The sequence below is a fragment of the Coregonus clupeaformis genome, chromosome 23 (genome assembly GCF_020615455.1).
Source record: "Coregonus clupeaformis isolate EN_2021a chromosome 23, ASM2061545v1, whole genome shotgun sequence".
Classification (NCBI taxonomy): domain Eukaryota; kingdom Metazoa; phylum Chordata; class Actinopteri; order Salmoniformes; family Salmonidae; genus Coregonus; species Coregonus clupeaformis.
Genome location: NC_059214.1, coordinates 46,132,108 through 46,150,132, shown reverse-complemented (window position 1 = coordinate 46,150,132; position 18,025 = coordinate 46,132,108). Strand labels below are relative to the sequence as shown.

Below are 18,025 nucleotides of genomic sequence, written 5' to 3'. Positions count from 1 at the left end.
GGGAGCTTTATGTTTATGACAGTTTGCGATGGAACACAAAAAAATGCATGTACTTTCTTTCAGATTAGATTGGCGAGCTACTCATAGGTGGGCTGTGAGTTACTGGTAGCTCGCGATCGACCTGTTGGAGACCCCTGATCTAAGAGGATGAGAACAAAGGAGAGAGAGTCAACTTTGGCAGTGCGGAGAGCCTCCATGACACAGAGAAGAGCAGTCTCGGTTGAGTGACCCGTCTTGAAGCCTGACTGGTTAGGGTCAAGAAGATCGTTCTGAGAGAGTTGGTCAGAGAAAGCATGCTCAACTATTTTGGAAAGAAAAGGAAGAAGGGATACCGGTCTGTTTATGTGCATCTGCAAACTAAAGCCCTGTGAGAATAGTGGGTATTGTACCCTAAATCGTTCGACGATAGTAGGTGTAAATGTTAATATTGGTGGTAAGATCATGTTGGAGTTTGGTTTTTTTCCCTCATCAATCTACGTAGAATACCCCATAATGACAAAGCAAAAAAAGGGTTTTAGAATATTTTGCAAATTTATAAAACATAAAAAATAGAAATATTACATTTACATAAGTATTCAGACCCTTTACTCAGTACTTTGTTGAAGCTCCTTTGACAGCGATTTCAGCCTTGAGTCTTCTTGGGTATGACGCTACAAGTTTGGCACACCTGTATTTGGGCGTTTCTCCCATTCTTCTCTGCAGATCTTCTCAAGCTCTGTCAGGTTCAAGTCCGGGCTCTAGCTGGGCCACTCAAGGACATTCAGAGACTTGTCCCGAAGCCACTCCTGCGTTGTCTTGGCTGTGTGCTTAGGGTCATTGTCCTGTTGGAAGGTGACCCTTCCCCCCGGTCTGAGGTCCTGAGCGCTCTGTAGAAGGTTTTCATCAAGGATCTCTCTGTACTTTGCTCCGTTCATCTTTCCCTCGATCCTGACTAGTCTCCAAGTCCCTGCCTCTGAAAAACATCCCCACAGCATGATGCTGCTACCACCATGATTCACCGTAGGTATGGTGCCAGGTTTCCTCCAGATGTGACACTTGGCATTCAGGCCAAAGAGTTCAATCTTGGTTTCATCAGACCAGATAATCTTGTTTCTCATGGTCTGAGAGTCCTTTAGGTGCCTTTTGGCAAACTCCAAGCGGGCTGTCATGTGCCTTTTACTGAGGAGTGGCTTCCGTCTGGCCACTCTACTATAAAGGACTGATTGGTGGAGTACTGCAGAGATGGTTGTCCTTGGAGAGGACCTCTTGAGCTCTGTCAGAGTGACCATCGGGTTCTTGGTCACCTCCCTGACCAAGGCCCTTCTGCCCCGATTTCTCAGTTTGGCCGGGCGGCCAGCTCTAGGAAGAGTCTTGATGGTTCCAAACTTCTTCCATTTAAGAATGATGAAGGCCACTGTGTTCTTGGAGACCTTCAATGCTGCAGAAAGGTTTTTGTACCCTTCCCCAGATCTGTGCCTTGACACAATCCTGTCTCGGAGCTCTACGGACAATTCCCTCAACCTCATGGCTTGGTTTTTGCTCTGACATGCACTGTCAACTGTGGGACCTTATATAGACAGGGGGGTGTGCCTTTCCAAATCATGTCAAATCTATTGAATTTTGCACAGGTGGACTCCAATCAAGTTGTAGAAACATCTTAAGGATGATCAACGGAAACAGGATGCACCTGAGCTACATTTCGAGTCTCATAGCAAAGGGTCTGAATACTTATGTAAATAAGTATTTCATTTTTTCATTTCTTATACATTTGCAACAATTTCTAAAAACCTGTTTCTGCGTTGTCATTATGGGGTATTGTGTGTAGATTTGAGTTTTTTTATTAATTGTTTTAATTGATTTAAAAATAAGGCTGTAATGTAACAAAGTGGAGACAGGGAAGTGGTCTGAATACTTTCCGAATGCACTGTATCTCACTCACTCGCCTTGGCAGGCATGAAGGCGCGCACACACACACACACACACACACACACACAGAGACACAAACACACTAGGTTTGGGCGGTATCCAGATTTTCATAGTAATACCGGCACTGAACACAAAAGGAGCTATTTTCAAACCCCAATGAGCCTTTGAAATCCAAAGGTTAGCAATGCTAACAAGTACTTGTAAAATCCCACAGAGATCGCTAAATAAATGCTAACAGTCTCTGGCCTAAAATATTTGCAGGACAGACATCCCAGCTCATAAAGTTATACAAGTAACTAAACAAATGCTACTTACAGTTTGCTGAACGCACTAAACAAATATTAGACAGCAAGGCTCTTGATCAAGGAGGGGATTCTCTGCACTAAACAAATATTAGACAGCAAGGCTCTTGATCCAGGAGGGGATTCTCTGCACAAAACAAATATTAGACAGCAAGGCTCTTGATCCAGGAGGGGATTCTCTGCACAAAACAAATATTAGACAGCAAGGCTCTTGATCCAGGAGGGGATTCTCTGCTGTTACCAAGTGAAGCTTGATTTGATGAAATAAGGTCACTAATTAGTAAGGAACTCCCCTCACCTGGTTGTCTATGTCTTAATTGAAAGGAAAAACCAAAAACCTGCAGATGCTAGGCCCTCCATGGAATGAATTTGACACCCCTGTTTTAGAAGCAGCTAACTACTTAGCTAGATTGCTAACTAGCTACTAAATTAGCAAAGCAAATGCACAACTGCAGAGCATTTAGCACATTTTAGACAGTTAACTTAGATGGCAAACATTTAGTTGTGAATTCCATACTGTAACTAGATCACCTGGCGTGTGCTGCACAACAGTGAGTGACTCACAAAACTCCGGTCTCTTTGTTATGGACTTGTAAACAAACACCATGTGACTGGGGACTACCGGGAAGCTTCACAATGAAAAATTATGTGACAGGTGAAATGAAGAACACAATCTTCTTAATCTCCTAATGTATTTCACTAGTTAACTACAGGTATTTACTTAAAAAGTAGCTTCAGGCCTCCCGAGTGGCGCTTTGGTCTAAGGCACTTGTCACGTTTGTTTAAAGAAGGGTCGGACCAAGGCGCAGCGTGATATGCGTACATGTTTATTAACGATAAACACACGACAAAACAACAAAGGAAACGAAACGTGAAGTCCAAAGGTACAACACAACAAACCTTACACGGGACAAGAACCCTCAACTAGACAGTGCCAAAAGGCTGCCTAAGTATGATTCCCAATCAGAGACAACGAGCGACAGCTGCCTCTGATTGGGAACCACACCGGCCAACATAGAAATACAAATCTAGAATATTCACACCCTGACCAAACTAGCTAGAGTTCTGTAGGCCAGGGCGTGACAGCACTGCATTGCAGTGCTAGCTGTGCCACTAGAGATCCTGGTTTGAGTCCAGGCTCTGTCGCAGCCGGCCGCGACCGGGAGACCAATGGGGCGGCGCACAATTGGCCCAGCGTCATCCAGGTTAGGGGAGGGTTTGGCCGGCTGGGATATTCTTGTCCCATCGCGTACTAGCGACTCCTGTGGCGGGCAGGGCGCAGTCTACGCTGACACGGTCGCCAGGTGTACGGTGTTTCCTCCGACACATTGGTGTGGCTGGCTTCCGGGTTAAGCGGGCATTGTGTCAAGAAGCAGTGCGACTCGGCTGGGTTGTGTTTCGGAGGACGCACGGTTCTCGACCTTCGCTTCTCCCGAGTCCGTACGGGAGTTGCAGCGATGGGTCAAGACTGTAACTACCAATTGGATACCACGAAATTGGGGAGAAAAAGGGGTAAAATAAAAAAATACAAACAAAAAAATTGCTTCGGATTTATAAATAAAAAAACGTCAAAGAAAATATACTGAACAAAATGTATAAATACAACATGCAACAATTTCAAAGATTTTACTGAGTTGCAGTTCATATAAGGAATACAGTCAATTTAAATAAATAAATGAGGCCCTAATCTATAGATTTCACATGACTAGGAATACAGATATGCATCTGTTGGTCTCAGATACCTTTAAAAAAAAAGGTAGGGGCGTGGATCAGAAAACCAGTCAGTATCTGGTGTGACCACCATTTGCCTCATGCAGCGCGACACTTCTCCTTCACATAGAGTTGATCAGGCTGTTGATTGTGGCCTGTAGAATGTTGTCCCACTTCTCTTCAATGGCTGTGTGAAGTTGCTGGATATTGGCGGGAACTGGAGCACGCTTGTTGTATACGTTGATCCAGAGCATTCCAAAAATGCTCAATGGGTGACCTGTCTGGTGAGTATACAGCTTCCTGGAATTGTGCACAGATCCTTGCGACATGGGGCCATGCATTATCATGCTGAAACATGAGGTGATGGTGGCGGATGAATGGCACGACAATGGGCCTCAGGATCTTGTTGAGGTGTCTCTGCATTCAAATTGCCATAGATAAAATGCAATTGTGTTCGTTGTTCGTAGCTTGTGCCTGCCCATACCATAACCCCACTGCCACCATGGGGCGCTCTGTTCACAACGTTGACATCAGCGAACCTCTCGCTCACACAACGCCATACACATGGTCTGCCGTTGTGAGGCGGGTTGGATGTTGGAGGCGGCTTATGTAGAGAAAGGAACATTAAATTATCTGCCAACAGCTCTGGTGGACATTCCTGCAGTCAGCATGCCAATTGCACGCTCCCTCAAAACTTGAGACATCTGTAGCATTGTGTTGTGTGACAAAACTGCACATTTTAAAGTGGCCTTTTGTTGTCCCCAGCACAAGGTGCACCTGTGTAATGATCATGCTGTTTAATCAGCTTCTTGATATGCCACACCTGTCAGGTGGATGGATTATCTTGGCAAAGGAGAAATGCTAATTAACAGGGATGTAAACAAATTTGTGAAACATGGGACCAACACTACATGTTGTGTTTATATTTTGGTTCAGTGTAGTTTCAACGGTATTGACGGTTTTGAAAAACCATCCTGTGGCTATTTCCAAATACCCCAGTATACAGTGTACCGCCCAAGCCTAACACACACACACACGGTCATCACAAGGTCCCCAGGCATGATTAATCATGGAACTAAATCCCATCTCACTGCCTCTCTTAGCACCTGTCTTCCCCATTTAAGTTCACCCAGCTTCCTAGGTACGCCTCTTAAAGACTCTCACCATGCTGTCTCAGCTAAACACGGCCAAATTGGACGGAAATCTAATTTCGCCCTAACGGCACATTTTTCAGAGATAAGTAGAGAGAGGGACGAATGAGTAGAGAGCGAGAAGGACTGAGAAGGCACAGTAACCCCCCCTCACACACACACACACACACACACACACACACACACACACACACACACACACACACACACACATCAGTCCTCAGAGGGGGGAATGACTCCTGTTCTGTTAGGGAACAGATCGGCCCACAATGGCCTTGAATGGGCTGTCTAATTAGGGTGAAGTCTCCCTCTCTTCTGAAGGGTTTAGGGGGGAGATAGTTTGCAACTATCCCCCCAAAGATGCCTTTAGAGGAGAAAGAGTGTGTTGTCACGCTGGTTATGTGGTTTTCCCAACTGCCGGCCCAGTCTTCCCTGGGGGGGGGGGGGATATGGAAGGCAACAACGTTGCTGCCCTCTTCCCTTGCCACTATACACACACTGTTCCCTGCCACAATCACACAGTGTTAACCCACAGGCCAGAGGGGCCAAGCCTAAGAGGAAGCCCTGATGATGTCCCTAATGAAGTCCTCTACTGTTCTGTTCATCTCAGTAGCCTTACAGCTCTCATCAGCACAATCAACATGATGCTCACATATTACTTATAGATGGATTTCATGGCTTTGATTTGTATTAATGTACTTTCCTCCTATCAAAGGTTTGATTTCTGGAATGTTTCTCCTGATTTCCAGTTTCTCTCAGAAATACCCCCCTGTGAAGTTCCTCTCGGAGAAGGATCGGAAAAGGATTTTGGTGAGCGTTTCCAAATGCATGCACGCCACACACACACACACACACACACATTCCTCTCTTACTTCTGAGATCACAACCCTGGACTTAAAGCATTAATCTGTTCCATCTCCACCTCCTCTACTCATCCTCCTTTCCTCCTGCCCTCAGTCAGTCAGCCCTCTTAGACATCCAATTACTTTTCAATTAAAATGTTTTCTCTCTGTTCGTCATTCTTCCCTGGCTTGACACTCTTTATATATCTGAGGTGGTAGACATATTGCGCTGTGGAGAATCATACTTTTTGATCAGATCTCTGAGCTGAAACTATGTCAGGGAACGTGTGTGTGTGTGTGTGTGTTTGTGAAATGAGAGTGTGAAATGTGTGTGTGTGAGATGAGTGTGTGTACGTTCCTATACACCTGTGGCAGTAACTTCAGTGCCTGTAGTGCTGCTGAGAGCCCCAACAGGGTCATGATTTCCTGGGCTTGCATAAGCCACCACTCACTAGACACTGAGTTGTCTGGCTGGCAAACCTTCTCATCCAGAGTTCCATACTAAACACATTACACATCCTCTCTAATACATCTGATCATTTTCCACTTTAGGACAGGTCTTTAATGGACAACTAGCTGCAACCAGAGCATATGAGCGGAGTGGAGCGGGAGCGAGCGTGGAGCGTGAGCGGACAGATTTTGAACAGAGCGCAGAGCGGCATTTTTTAAAAGGACGGAGCGTCGCCCTATGTCCCGCTCCAATTTCGCTCGCTCACACCACGAGTCTGAAGCATGCTCAAGCCTGACCCAGAATCCATCTGTTTAATTTAATTTGGCTCGTCCATTAATTTGTATTTTATAGAGCGAGAGGAGCAGCAGCAGCAACAAGAGAAAAGGGGTTGAGGAATTCAAAAGTTTATTCACTGCACGCAAAGGCCCAACCATAACAAGGGAGAGAAAAAGAGAGCTGGATGTAGCATTTTTTAAAATGATTTTCATGGACTATGAACCGCTGAGTAAAGGAGAACGCGAAGGGATGCAACACTTCGCCAGCGCAGCTCAACCGGGCTACACTCCCCCAAGAAACTATGATAAATCAGTACTTTACTTTGTCAAATTTACATCTGAGATGCCCCATTCACATGCTTCAGCTGGCGATCAAAAACGCCGTTAACAAGCACGACAACATTAATAGCCTGTTAGTGAAAGTCGGGCACCTGGTGAAAAGTGTACGCAAGAGCACAGAGGAAACCGACCAATTAGGTGTCCGACCCACAAATGCCTGCGCCATTCGATGGAGCAGCCAGCTGCGGATGATTCAGTCGTTCATCCGGTTGTTCCAAAAAGACCCGTTATGGTAAAACAAACTCAAGTATAATGTTGCTAACATCACCCTGAATCAAGTACGGCAGCTGACGCACCTTGTCAGTGTGCTGACACCACTAGCAGACCTCACAGACAAAATGCAGAAGGAGCTGGGGAACCTGGGGATGATCCTCCCTGCTGTCACAGAAATCAAATCCCTGCTCACCGATTACACTCACGCTGCACTTCCAATGGGCATCGCTGCTTTTGCAGAAACATTGGCAAACAACGTGTCAATTCGCTATGGAATATACTATACTGATTAACATCTCATTTTAGCGTCAGTGTTAGATCCCGTTTCAAGACAGAATGGATAATCCGAGATGAGTCTGTATGCAACAAATTCGGGGAGATAAAGTAAGGCTGTGGTTTAAGCTAAAAGTGAAATACATGCAGATTTTGTTCCTTTTTTGGAGTGAGCGGGGGGCGATTTGAGTGGAGCGCGATGCAAACTGCGTTGAGCGCTGAGCGATAATGAGCGGACTGGCCTGATGTGGCTTTGAGCGGGGGAGCGGAGGGGTGAACAGCTCCGTGAGCGAGAGCTGAGATTCTCACCGCTCCACTCCACTCATATGCTCTGGCTGCAACTAGCTTGAAGGCACACTAGGGATTAGGCCTATGCTTTAGGGCAGGTCTGTCTGACTGAAATGGTTCTGGCTCCCCCAGGTTATGTCTCCCCCAAGTTATGCTCTCCCAAGTTATGCTGTCCCAAGTTGTCTCTTGTATCTGAAGTTAAGATTTGACCCTAAATCGGACACACTGAAAGTTTACTCTCCCTCCTTCCCTCTGTCATGGTTATACTGAATTAGATCTTACTCTGTCTAGATCGTTTTGGTTCTCCCTTCCTTCCTTCCTTCCTTCCTTCCTTCCTTCCTTCCTTCCTTCCTTCCTTCCTTCCTTCCTTCCTTCCTTCCTTCCTTCCTTCCTTCCTTCCTTCCTTCCTTCCTTCCCTCATCCCTCTCTCATGGTGTAACCCTCTATCCCCTAGATAACGGGCGGAGCGGGCTTTGTTGGCTCCCACCTGACTGATAAGTAACCCTCTATCCCCTAGATAACGGGCGGAGCGGGCTTTGTTGGCTCCCACCTGACTGATAAGTAACCCTCTATCCCCTAGATAACGGGCGGAGCGGGCTTTGTTGGCTCCCACCTGACTGATAAGTAACCCTCTATCCCCTAGATAACGGGCGGAGCGGGCTTCGTGGGCTCCCACCTGACTGATAAGCTGATGATGGACGGCCATGAGGTGACGGTGGTGGACAACTTCTTCACGGGCCGCAAGAGGAACGTGGAGCACTGGATCGGCCACGAGAACTTTGAGCTCATCAACCACGACGTGGTGGAGCCGCTCTACATCGAGGGTGAGTGGAGACACGGGCAGACGCACACAGATACACACGCACACCCACAGATACACACGCACACCCACAGAGACAAACACACACCCACAGAGACAAACACACACCCACAGAGACAAACACACATTAACAGAATTCATACAATCACATATAGTGGCACGTATAATAGGGACACTTAATAAACACTGTATAGACACTGTATAGTCACTGAATAGACACTGATTGCCACACAGTACTGTAGACTCTCGCTTTGCTTAACTTGTGTTAGAAGAGCAGGTGTGAGAATATACCACTAGATACACTGAAACCTCTCTCGCTCCCCTGTAGTATTTGATCAGTCAGTCTGTCCAACAGTCTGTTTTCATTTTAAATCAGCCGTAAATCCCCTTATGACAGGGGAAATGGAAGCTTGTTGTGTGCATCAAGGAGGGGCATTTTTTTTGTTAAAACATTTCTAGCCTGTCTGTCTATGGGTAACGGTTGACACATTATGCTCGACCCTCTCAGTCTTCCACCACAAAACACCAGAAAGTGGCCAAAAATAGTAGAACCAGCTCACCTGCTTTTACAGTAGGATTTGACTAATAAATATTCAATGTTTCTTTTTAATAATTTTTTAAAAAAGGAACAGTGTCACCATATTAAAATGAGTTTAGTTCACGTAACAAGGTTTACCTTAAAATGAGGGACAGTTTATTAAATTTTTTATTTATGAATTACTAAGCACAATTTCTACTTAAAATATAAACAATAAGCAAAAGGCACTCGTTTCGTGAACCAACCCTTCTATATCAAAGCAATTTACACAACTCCCATTTTCCACAATTACCACCCACACACTTCCAATCTTTATTTTTTCATAATTCCAACTAAAATAAGTTTGCCATGACAGACTCATATGTCATTATCCCCTAGGTATGAAAAATGTATGCACTCACTAACTGTAAGTCGCTCTGGATAAGAGCGTCTGCTAAATGACTAAAATGTAAATGTCTTTTAAGTATATTCCCCATGGACTGAATGGTAGGCCTTTTCAAAAGCGAATCCCAGGTCCACACTAACCGACTACACACCTCTTCTTCCTGGTAATGCCTCGTGTCAAAATGGCTGTCAATATCACTGAAAGACCTTTGCTGTGTCCGAATACCCATACTTGCGTTCTAAATAGTAGGCATTTTAAGTATATGAAAATGGTATATTATGTGATATTTCGAAAATCGAGGATGCTTTAAATGCCAGGATGTTATACTCATTTCAGCTTTTCATCTAGTATAATTCACTGCACACTTCTGAGGAAGAGAATTGTCTTTCCAGACTCACAGGTTTGACAACACCTGATAAAGAGATAAGGGGATGTGCTGTATCCAAATTAGCGAATGGCGGGAATCAACGCAATTACGCATTAGATTGATTCTCAGGATGGGTGAGCCTAGTATGTTGATATTTATGCTTACTGCATTCGTTTTTACTCAAAAGTACTGTCTAAATCGTATGGCGGGGTCCGCTTTGTTACTCTAAAAGGGGGGAAGGGCTGCCTATAGAAACAGAATTCCATCTTTTCATATAACAGTTATTTATTATTTTACTCCTTAATGCCAATCACGTTGCTGTGAGCCCATCTGAGAGTGCACTGCAGTACTATGGTACAATAAGGAGTGGAGGATGGAGAGAAATTAGGGAATAATAGCCACGATAACGTACACAACATTTTTTTCCCCACCAGTCTCGGCGCTATTCCTTTTAAATCCAAGTCACATTGAGATTGACTTTATAATCTAAACCTAACCTAACCTATGAGCTGACCCATCACCTTATGTATAAGTTATTAATAAACTATAGGAAACTAATTCTAGAAATAAGTTCATGTCCACTCACACCCACATCCCTCTGAGGTCTGCCACCTGATGCCTAACAAAGGAATGGAAGCTGGATGCCTAACAAAGGAATGGAAGCTGGATGCCTAACAAAGGAATGGAAGCTGGATGCCTAACAAAGGAATGGAAGCTGGATGCCTAACAAAGCAATGGAAGCTGGATGCCTAACAAAGGAATGGAAGCTGGATGCCTAACAAAGGAATGGAAGCTGTGATGCCTAACAAAGGAATGGAAGCTGGAATGATTTCCCATTAGAATCCAAAACAAATATGAGAGACACTGTTTGATTTTTTAAAACATTTGCTTTTCGGGAGAGAGTTGACGTCGGCACGTCACCTGTGTCGATCACTGCTCCCAACACAAAAGCCTCTCTGCTCTCTCTCCCTCTGTCTCCCTCTCTGCTCTCTCTCCCTCTGTCTCCCTCTCTGCTCTCTCTCCCTCTCTCTCCCTCTCTCTCCCTCTCTCTCCCTCTCTCCCCTCTCTCTCTGCTCCCTCTTCTCCTCTGTCTCTCTCTCTCTCTCTCTCTCTCTCTCTCTCTCTCTCTCTCTCTCTTCTCTCTCTCTCTCTCTCTCTCTCTCTCTCTCTCTCTCTCTCTCTCTCTCTCTCTCTCAATTCAAAGGGCTTTATTGGCATGGGAAACATTTGTTAACATTGCCAAAGCAGGTGAAATAGATAATAAACACAAGTGAAATAACAAAATGAACAGTAAAGTTCCAAAGGAATAGAGACATTTCAAATGTTATATTATGTCTATATACAGTGTTGTAACGATGTGCAAATAGTTAAAGTACAAATGGGAAAATAAATAAACATAAATATGGGTTGTATTTACAATGGTGTTTGTTCTTCACTTGTTGCCCTTTTCTTGTGGCAACAGGTCACAAATCTTGCAGCTGTGATGGCACACTGTGGTATTTCACCCAATACATATGGGAGTTTATCAAAATTGGATTTGTTTTCAAATATGTTGTGGTCTGTGTAATCTGAGGGAAATATGTGTCTCTAATATGTTCATACATTTGGCAGGAGGTTAGGAAGTGCAGCTCAGTTTCCACCTCATTTTGTGGGCAGTGTGCACATAGCCTGTCTTCTCTTGAGAGCCAGGTCTGCCTACGGTGGCCTCTCTAAATAGCAAGGCTATGCTCACTGAGTCTGTACATAGTCAAAGCTTTCCTTAATTTTGGGTCAGTCACAGTGATCAGGTATTCTGCCACTGTGTACTCTTTGTTTAGGGCCAAATGGCATTCTAGTTTGCGCAGTTTTTTTAATTTATAATTTTTTCCAATGTGTCAAGTAATTATGTTTTTGTTTTCTCATGATTAGGTTGGGTCTAATTTGTGTTGCTGTGCTGGGGCTCTGTGGGGTCTGTTTGCTTAGGGGACTCTTCTCCAAGTTCATCTCTCTGTAGGTGATGGCTTTGTTATGGAAGGTTTGGGAATCGCTTCCTTTTAAGTGGTTATAGAATTTAACAGCTCTTTTCTGGATTTTGATAATTAGCGGGTATCTGCCTAATCTGCATGCATTATTTGGTGTTTTTCGTTGTACACGGAGGATATTTGGTATTTGTCCCATTTTGTGAATTATTGGTTGGTGAGCGGACCCCAGACCTCACAACCATGAAGGGCAATGGGTTCTATAACTGATTCAAGTATTTTTAGCCAGATCCTAATTGGTATGTCAAATGTTATGTTCCTTTTGATGGCATAGAAGGCGCTTCTTGCCTTGTCTCTCAGATCGTTCACAGCTTTGTGGAAGTTACCTGTGGCGCTGATGTTTAGGCCGAGGTATGTATAGTTTTTTTGTTGTTGTGTGCTCTAGGGCAACGGTGTCTAGATGGAATTTGTATTTGTGGTCCTGGCAACTGGACCTTTTTTGGAACACCATTATTTTTGTCTTACTGAGATTTACTGTCAGGGCCCAGGTCTGACAGAATCTGTGCAGAAGATCTAGGTGCTGCTGTAGGCCCTCCTTGGTTGGTGACAGAAGCACCAGATCATCAGCAAACAGTAGACATTTGACTTCAGATTCTAGAAGGGTGAGGCCCGGTGCTGCAGACTGTTCTAGTGCCCTCGCCAATTTGTTGATATATATGTTGAAGAGGGTGGGGCTTAAACTGAATCCCTGTCTCACCCCACGGCCCTGTGGAAAGAAATGTGTGTGTTTTTTGCCAATTTTAACGACACACTTGTTGTTTGTGTACATGGATTTTATAATGTTGTATGTTTTTCCCCCAACCCCACTTTCCATCAATTTGTATAGCAGTATAACATTTTTTGAAATCAACAAAGCATGAGAAGCCTTTTGTTTTGGTTTGTTTGTTTGTCAATTAGGGTGTGCAGGGTAAATACGTGGTCTGTCGTACGGTAATTTGGTAATAAGCCAATTTGACATTTGCTCAGTACATTGAACTAGTCTGCTGTTAATGATAATGCAGAGGATTTTCCCAAGGTTGCTGTTGATGCATATCCCACGGTAGTTATTGGGGTGAAATTTGTCTCCACTTTTGTGGCTTGGGGTGATCATTTACATTTGAGTCATTTAGCAGACGCTCTTATCCAGAGCGACTTACAGTTAGTGAGTGCATACATTTTCATACTGATCAGTCCTTGGTTCCAAATATTGGGGAAGATGCCAGAGATTTCTGTATTGTTTTAGTGATTCACCATAGTGGAGGCATAGGCTCAGGTTTTCTGGGTCTCTATGTTTTTGGTTGGATAGGTTTCTCAATTTCTTTTTTAGGTTTTTGCATTCTCTCTCGCTCTGCCCTCTCTCGCTCTGCCCTCTCTCGCTCTGCCCTCTCGCCCTCTCCCTCTCTGCCCTCTCTCTCTCTGCCCTCTCTCTCTCTCTGCTCTCTCGCTCTGCTCTCTCGCTCTGCCCTCTCTCGCTCTGCCCTCTCTCGCTCTGCCCTCTCTCTCTCTGCCCTCTCTCGCTCTGCCCTCTCTCGCTCTGCCCTCTCTCGCTCTGCCCTCTCTCGCTCTGCCCTCTCTCGCTCTGCCCTCTCTCGCTCTGCCCTCTCTCGCTCTTTCCCTCTCTCCCTCTCTCCCTCTGCCCTCTCTCTCTGCACTCTATCTCTGCCTCTCACCTCCAATTAAGCTCTGCCAACTCAACCATTTTTCTCTTTTCTCTTTCTCATTCCCTTACTCACACCTCTCACCTATTTATTCCTTCACCCCTTTCTAGCCACGGTAATCCCTCACCCACCTCTTATTTCCCTCTTGTCCTCACTCTACCCTCTTTTCTTCCATCCCTTCTCCCCTCTTCTCTCTCCATCCCCTCTTTCCATACCCGCTGTCCCCTCTCACGTCTCTTCATCCCCGCTGGTCCCTCTCCATAGAGCTATCCCCGCGCCAGCGGCCGAAACTGGTTGCAATGATGTCTGTTATGATGTCTTGGTCAGGTTGCATACTGGTTGTATAAGGACGATTTATCAAAATTTTTAGCAACAACAAAAATGTCTATCTGGTTGTAATCTGACCAGGTAACAACCAAGATATGACGTATTTCCCATAACTTCTTGATCTGGTCATGAAAAAGACATCTATAACAGAGGGCCACATTTTGCCAGCTGGGACAGAGCTTTCAGGTCCCAGTGGTCTGCTGGGAAAAGCTGGTTGTTAGATCACTTGTGTCCCTGAGATAATACAGGACCTTCGGAAAGTATTCAGACCCCTTGACTTTTCCACGTTACAGCCTTATTCTAAAATTGATTAAATTGTTTTTTCCCTCATCAATCTAGACTTTAATCAATCTAGTTTTTGCTAATTTATTAAAAATTTTAAACTGAAATATCACATTTACATAAGTATTCAGACTCTTTACTCAGTACTTTGTTGAAGCACCTTTGGCAGCGATTACAGCATTGAGTCTTCTTGGGTATGACGCTACAAGCTTGGCACGCCTGTATTTGGGGAGTTTCTGCCATTCTTCTCTGCAGATCCTCTCAAGCTCTGTCAGGTTGGATGGGGAGCGTCGCTGCAGAGGTATTTTCAGGTCTCTCCAGAGATGTTCGATCGGGTTCAGGTCTGGGCTCTGGCTGGGCCACTCAACGACATTCAGAGACTTGTCCCGAAGCCACTCCTGCGTTGTCTTGGCAGTGTGCTTAGGGTCACAGTCTGAGGTCCTGAGCGCTCTGGAGCAGGTTTTCATCTAGGATCTCTCTGTACTTTGCTCCATTCATCTTTGCCTCGATCCTGACTAGTCTCCCAGTCCCTGCCGCTGAAAAACATCCCCACAGCATGATGCTGCTACCACCATGCTTCACTGTAGTGATGGTGCCAGGTTTCCTCCAGACGTGACGCTTGGCATTCAGGCCAAAGAGTTCAATCTTGGTTTCATCAGACCAGACAATCTTGTTTCTCATGTTCTGAGAGTCTTTAGGTGCCTTTTGGCAAACTCCAAGTGGGCTGTCATGTGCCTTTTACTGAGGAGTGGCTTCCGTCTGGCCACTCTACCTTAAAGGCATGATTGGTGGAGTGCTGCAGAGATGGTTGTCCTTCTGGAAGGTTCCCCCATCTCCACAAAGGAACGCTAGAGCTCTGTCAGTGACCATCGGGTTCTTCGTCACTTTCCTGACCAACGCCCTTCTCCCCCGATTGCTCAGTTTGGCTGGGCAGCCAGCTCTAGGAAGAGTGTTGGTGGTTCCAAACATCTTCCATTTAAGAATGATGGAGGCCTCTGTTCTTGGGTATCTTCAATGCTGCAGACATTTTTTGGTACCCTTCCCCAGATCTGTGCCTTGACACAATCCTGTCTCGGAGATCTACGGACAATTCCTTCGACCTCATGGCTTGGTTTTTGCTCTGACATGCGCTGTCAACTGTGGGACCTTATATAGTCAGGTGTGTGCCTTTTCAAAATCATGTCCAATCAATACAATTTATCACAGGTGGACTCCAATCAAGTTGTAGAAAAATCTCAAGGATGATCAATGGAAACAGGATGCACCTGAGCTCAATTTCAATTCTCATAGCAAAGGGGCTGAATACTTATGTAAATATTGTATTTCTGTTTTTAATTTTTAATAACTTTGCAAACATTTTTGTCGCTTTGTCATTATGGGGTATTGTGTGTAGTTTGCTGAGTTATTATTATTATTTTTAATCCATTTTAGAATAAGGCTGTAACGTAACAAAATGTGGAAAAAGTAAATGTGTCAGGAATACTTTCCGAAGGCACTGTAAGTTGAGGGGAGTCTATGTTCCCCAGACAGAAGGTCTCTCAAAAGAAGCCTAAACCCTGCTCCACTCCTCCACCACTTGACTTCACTAGGTCGCCCTTGGCGGGGACTTGGTGAGCGAGATAGAAGGAGCCTTGATAACCTTTCAACAGGGCCTACCCTGCTGTGCCTTCAAGTCATCTCAGGAACACGCCACTACACACCCATCTCCTCTACAGAGCACTCTACTCATAACCATCAAAGCACCACAATTTTAAATTTTAATGCTTATTTTTACCCCAGTAGTTCCTTCTCTCTCTCCGGGTCTCGCTCTCTCACTATCTCTTTGCTTCGTTCCCTCTCTTTCCCTCCCTCTCTATTTCCCCTCTCTTTCCCTCCCTCTCCATTTCCCCTCTCTTTCCCTCCCTCTCTATTTCCCCTCTCTTTCCCTAGAGGGCTGTTTAAAGAGAGGCAGAATGTGGAGTAAAACAGAGAAACCAAAAGGCAGGGTAAATAGAAGGGGGATTGATACTGTTTACTCTGTTATGATCTATTCATCTTTACCTTTCACTTTAGGAATGCACATACAATACACACACACACACACACACGTCTGTTTGCATGTGTGTGTATTGTACGTGTGTGTCTGTTTGCGTGTGTGTGTGTGTGTGTGTGTGTATGCATGCGTCTTATCGTGGCTGTGTGTTTGTTTTCCAGAGATGACCCTCACCCTTTGGTTCATGGCTCTCTCTCTGTCCACAGTTTGGATACATCGTCATCCCTCTGTCACACAATTAGAATTCAGCCTCATGGTCTCCCCTCTGTGTGTGTGTGTGTGTTAGGATCCTCAGCCTACTCTCCAGATTTCCTCAGTATCCTCAAGGATAAAGTCTGCATGCCTCTGAGAATAGGCTGTTGCACAGAAAGTGGAATCCAAGGCTATACTGCATGTTGTGACTGAAACAAGTTATATTTGTCCAAATGGACAGGAAACCGACCAACAGCTTATTGGCAGAGAATGGCGACTGTCTCATTGTCTGATCCCTTCCAGTGCAGTAGCATCTGATCATAACATCCTTCCAGTGCAGTAGCATCTGATCATAACATCCTTCCAGTGCAGTAGCAGCTGATCATAACATCCTACCAGTGCAGTAGCAGCTGATCATAACATCCTACCAGTGCAGTAGCAGCTGATCATAACATCCTTCCAGTGCAGTGGCAGCTGATCATAACATCCTCCACTAAGGTGTTATTTTCTACCAGACACCAACCAATGTTATTCATTGTGCCTTTACATTACCATGTAATTAACTTATTCTCTTTTTACAGGTGTGCAAATAGTTACATTAATCTCTCTCTCCCCCCCCCCCCTCTCTCTCTGTGTCTCTCTCTGTGTCTGTGTCTGTCTCTCTCTCTGTCTCTGTGTCTCTATCTCTCTCCAGTTGACCAGATCTACCACCTGGCCTCTCCTGCCTCTCCTCCCAACTACATGTATAACCCCATCAAGACCCTGAAGACCAACACTATAGGAACCCTCAACATGCTGGGTGAGTTGAGAGTTACACGACTACAGGCCTCTACTTTAGTCTAGTTTGGATGTATCAGTAAGGACTTTTCTTTGCATAGGTTTTGTTTTGTGGTCTTGTCATTTCTACCAATTGAATGGTAGAATCAGAGCTATTTCCAAAACGATGGTGACAACCGTCTTCACGGAAACTCCCCCGCCACTGTTTGACGTGCAGATATGATTGGCTGATGATTAATATTAATGGGCTGGCCATCGAGGCAGGTTTCTCTGACGGTCATTCGTCAGGGGTACAAAATATGAGGGAGGAAAATGAACAAATAACACAGAAGATTGGTCCCTCTTACCTTCCCTCTCCCTCCACCTCTCTCCCTCCACCTCTCTCCCTCCCTCTCCCTCCACCTCTCTCTCCACCTCCCTCCCTCTCTACACCTCCCTACCTCTCTCTACACCTCTCTCCCTCCCTCCCTCCACCTCTCTCCCTCCCTCTCTACACCTCTCTCCATCCCTCTTTCTACACCTCTCTCCCTCCCTCTCTCTTTGGCCCCCTCCTCCTCAGAGTGCAGCTTGTCTTATTCCTCCTCCTCTGTCAAGTGTGTGTGTGTGTGTGTGTGTGGTGTGCGTGCGTGCGTGCGCTAGTGGTTGTATTGAGCTCACACTCCTCCATCACACAGCAGAGTAGAGGCATGAGATCAGCTCAAGGCCACCAGTTGGCTTACAGTCCACATACCTTCGACAGTGAAGATTGATCAGGCATGTAGATCTCTCACTCTCTCCGCCATGACACACATATAGATGCGCACACTGACTCCTGAGAAGAGCATGATCAGCTGCATTCTGGTGTGTGCCTGCTTGTGTGAGTTACCGTCATATATTGACCAATCGCTCTTCACCTAATTTG

General features: G+C 45.2%; 1 protein-coding gene across 2 annotated transcripts in view; it reads left to right on the top strand.

The window, feature by feature from the left end:
* Positions 1-18,025, top strand: part of uxs1 (UDP-glucuronate decarboxylase 1) — a 112,949-nt gene that overhangs the window by 29,284 nt on the left and 65,640 nt on the right. For both annotated transcript variants that reach the window (XM_041843924.2, XM_041843925.2), the window contains 3 exons: positions 5,818-5,878; positions 8,393-8,573; positions 17,042-17,146. In XM_041843924.2, the coding sequence (XP_041699858.1) occupies positions 5,818-5,878; positions 8,393-8,573; positions 17,042-17,146 (347 nt within the window). The remainder of the gene's footprint in view (positions 1-5,817; positions 5,879-8,392; positions 8,574-17,041; positions 17,147-18,025) is intronic.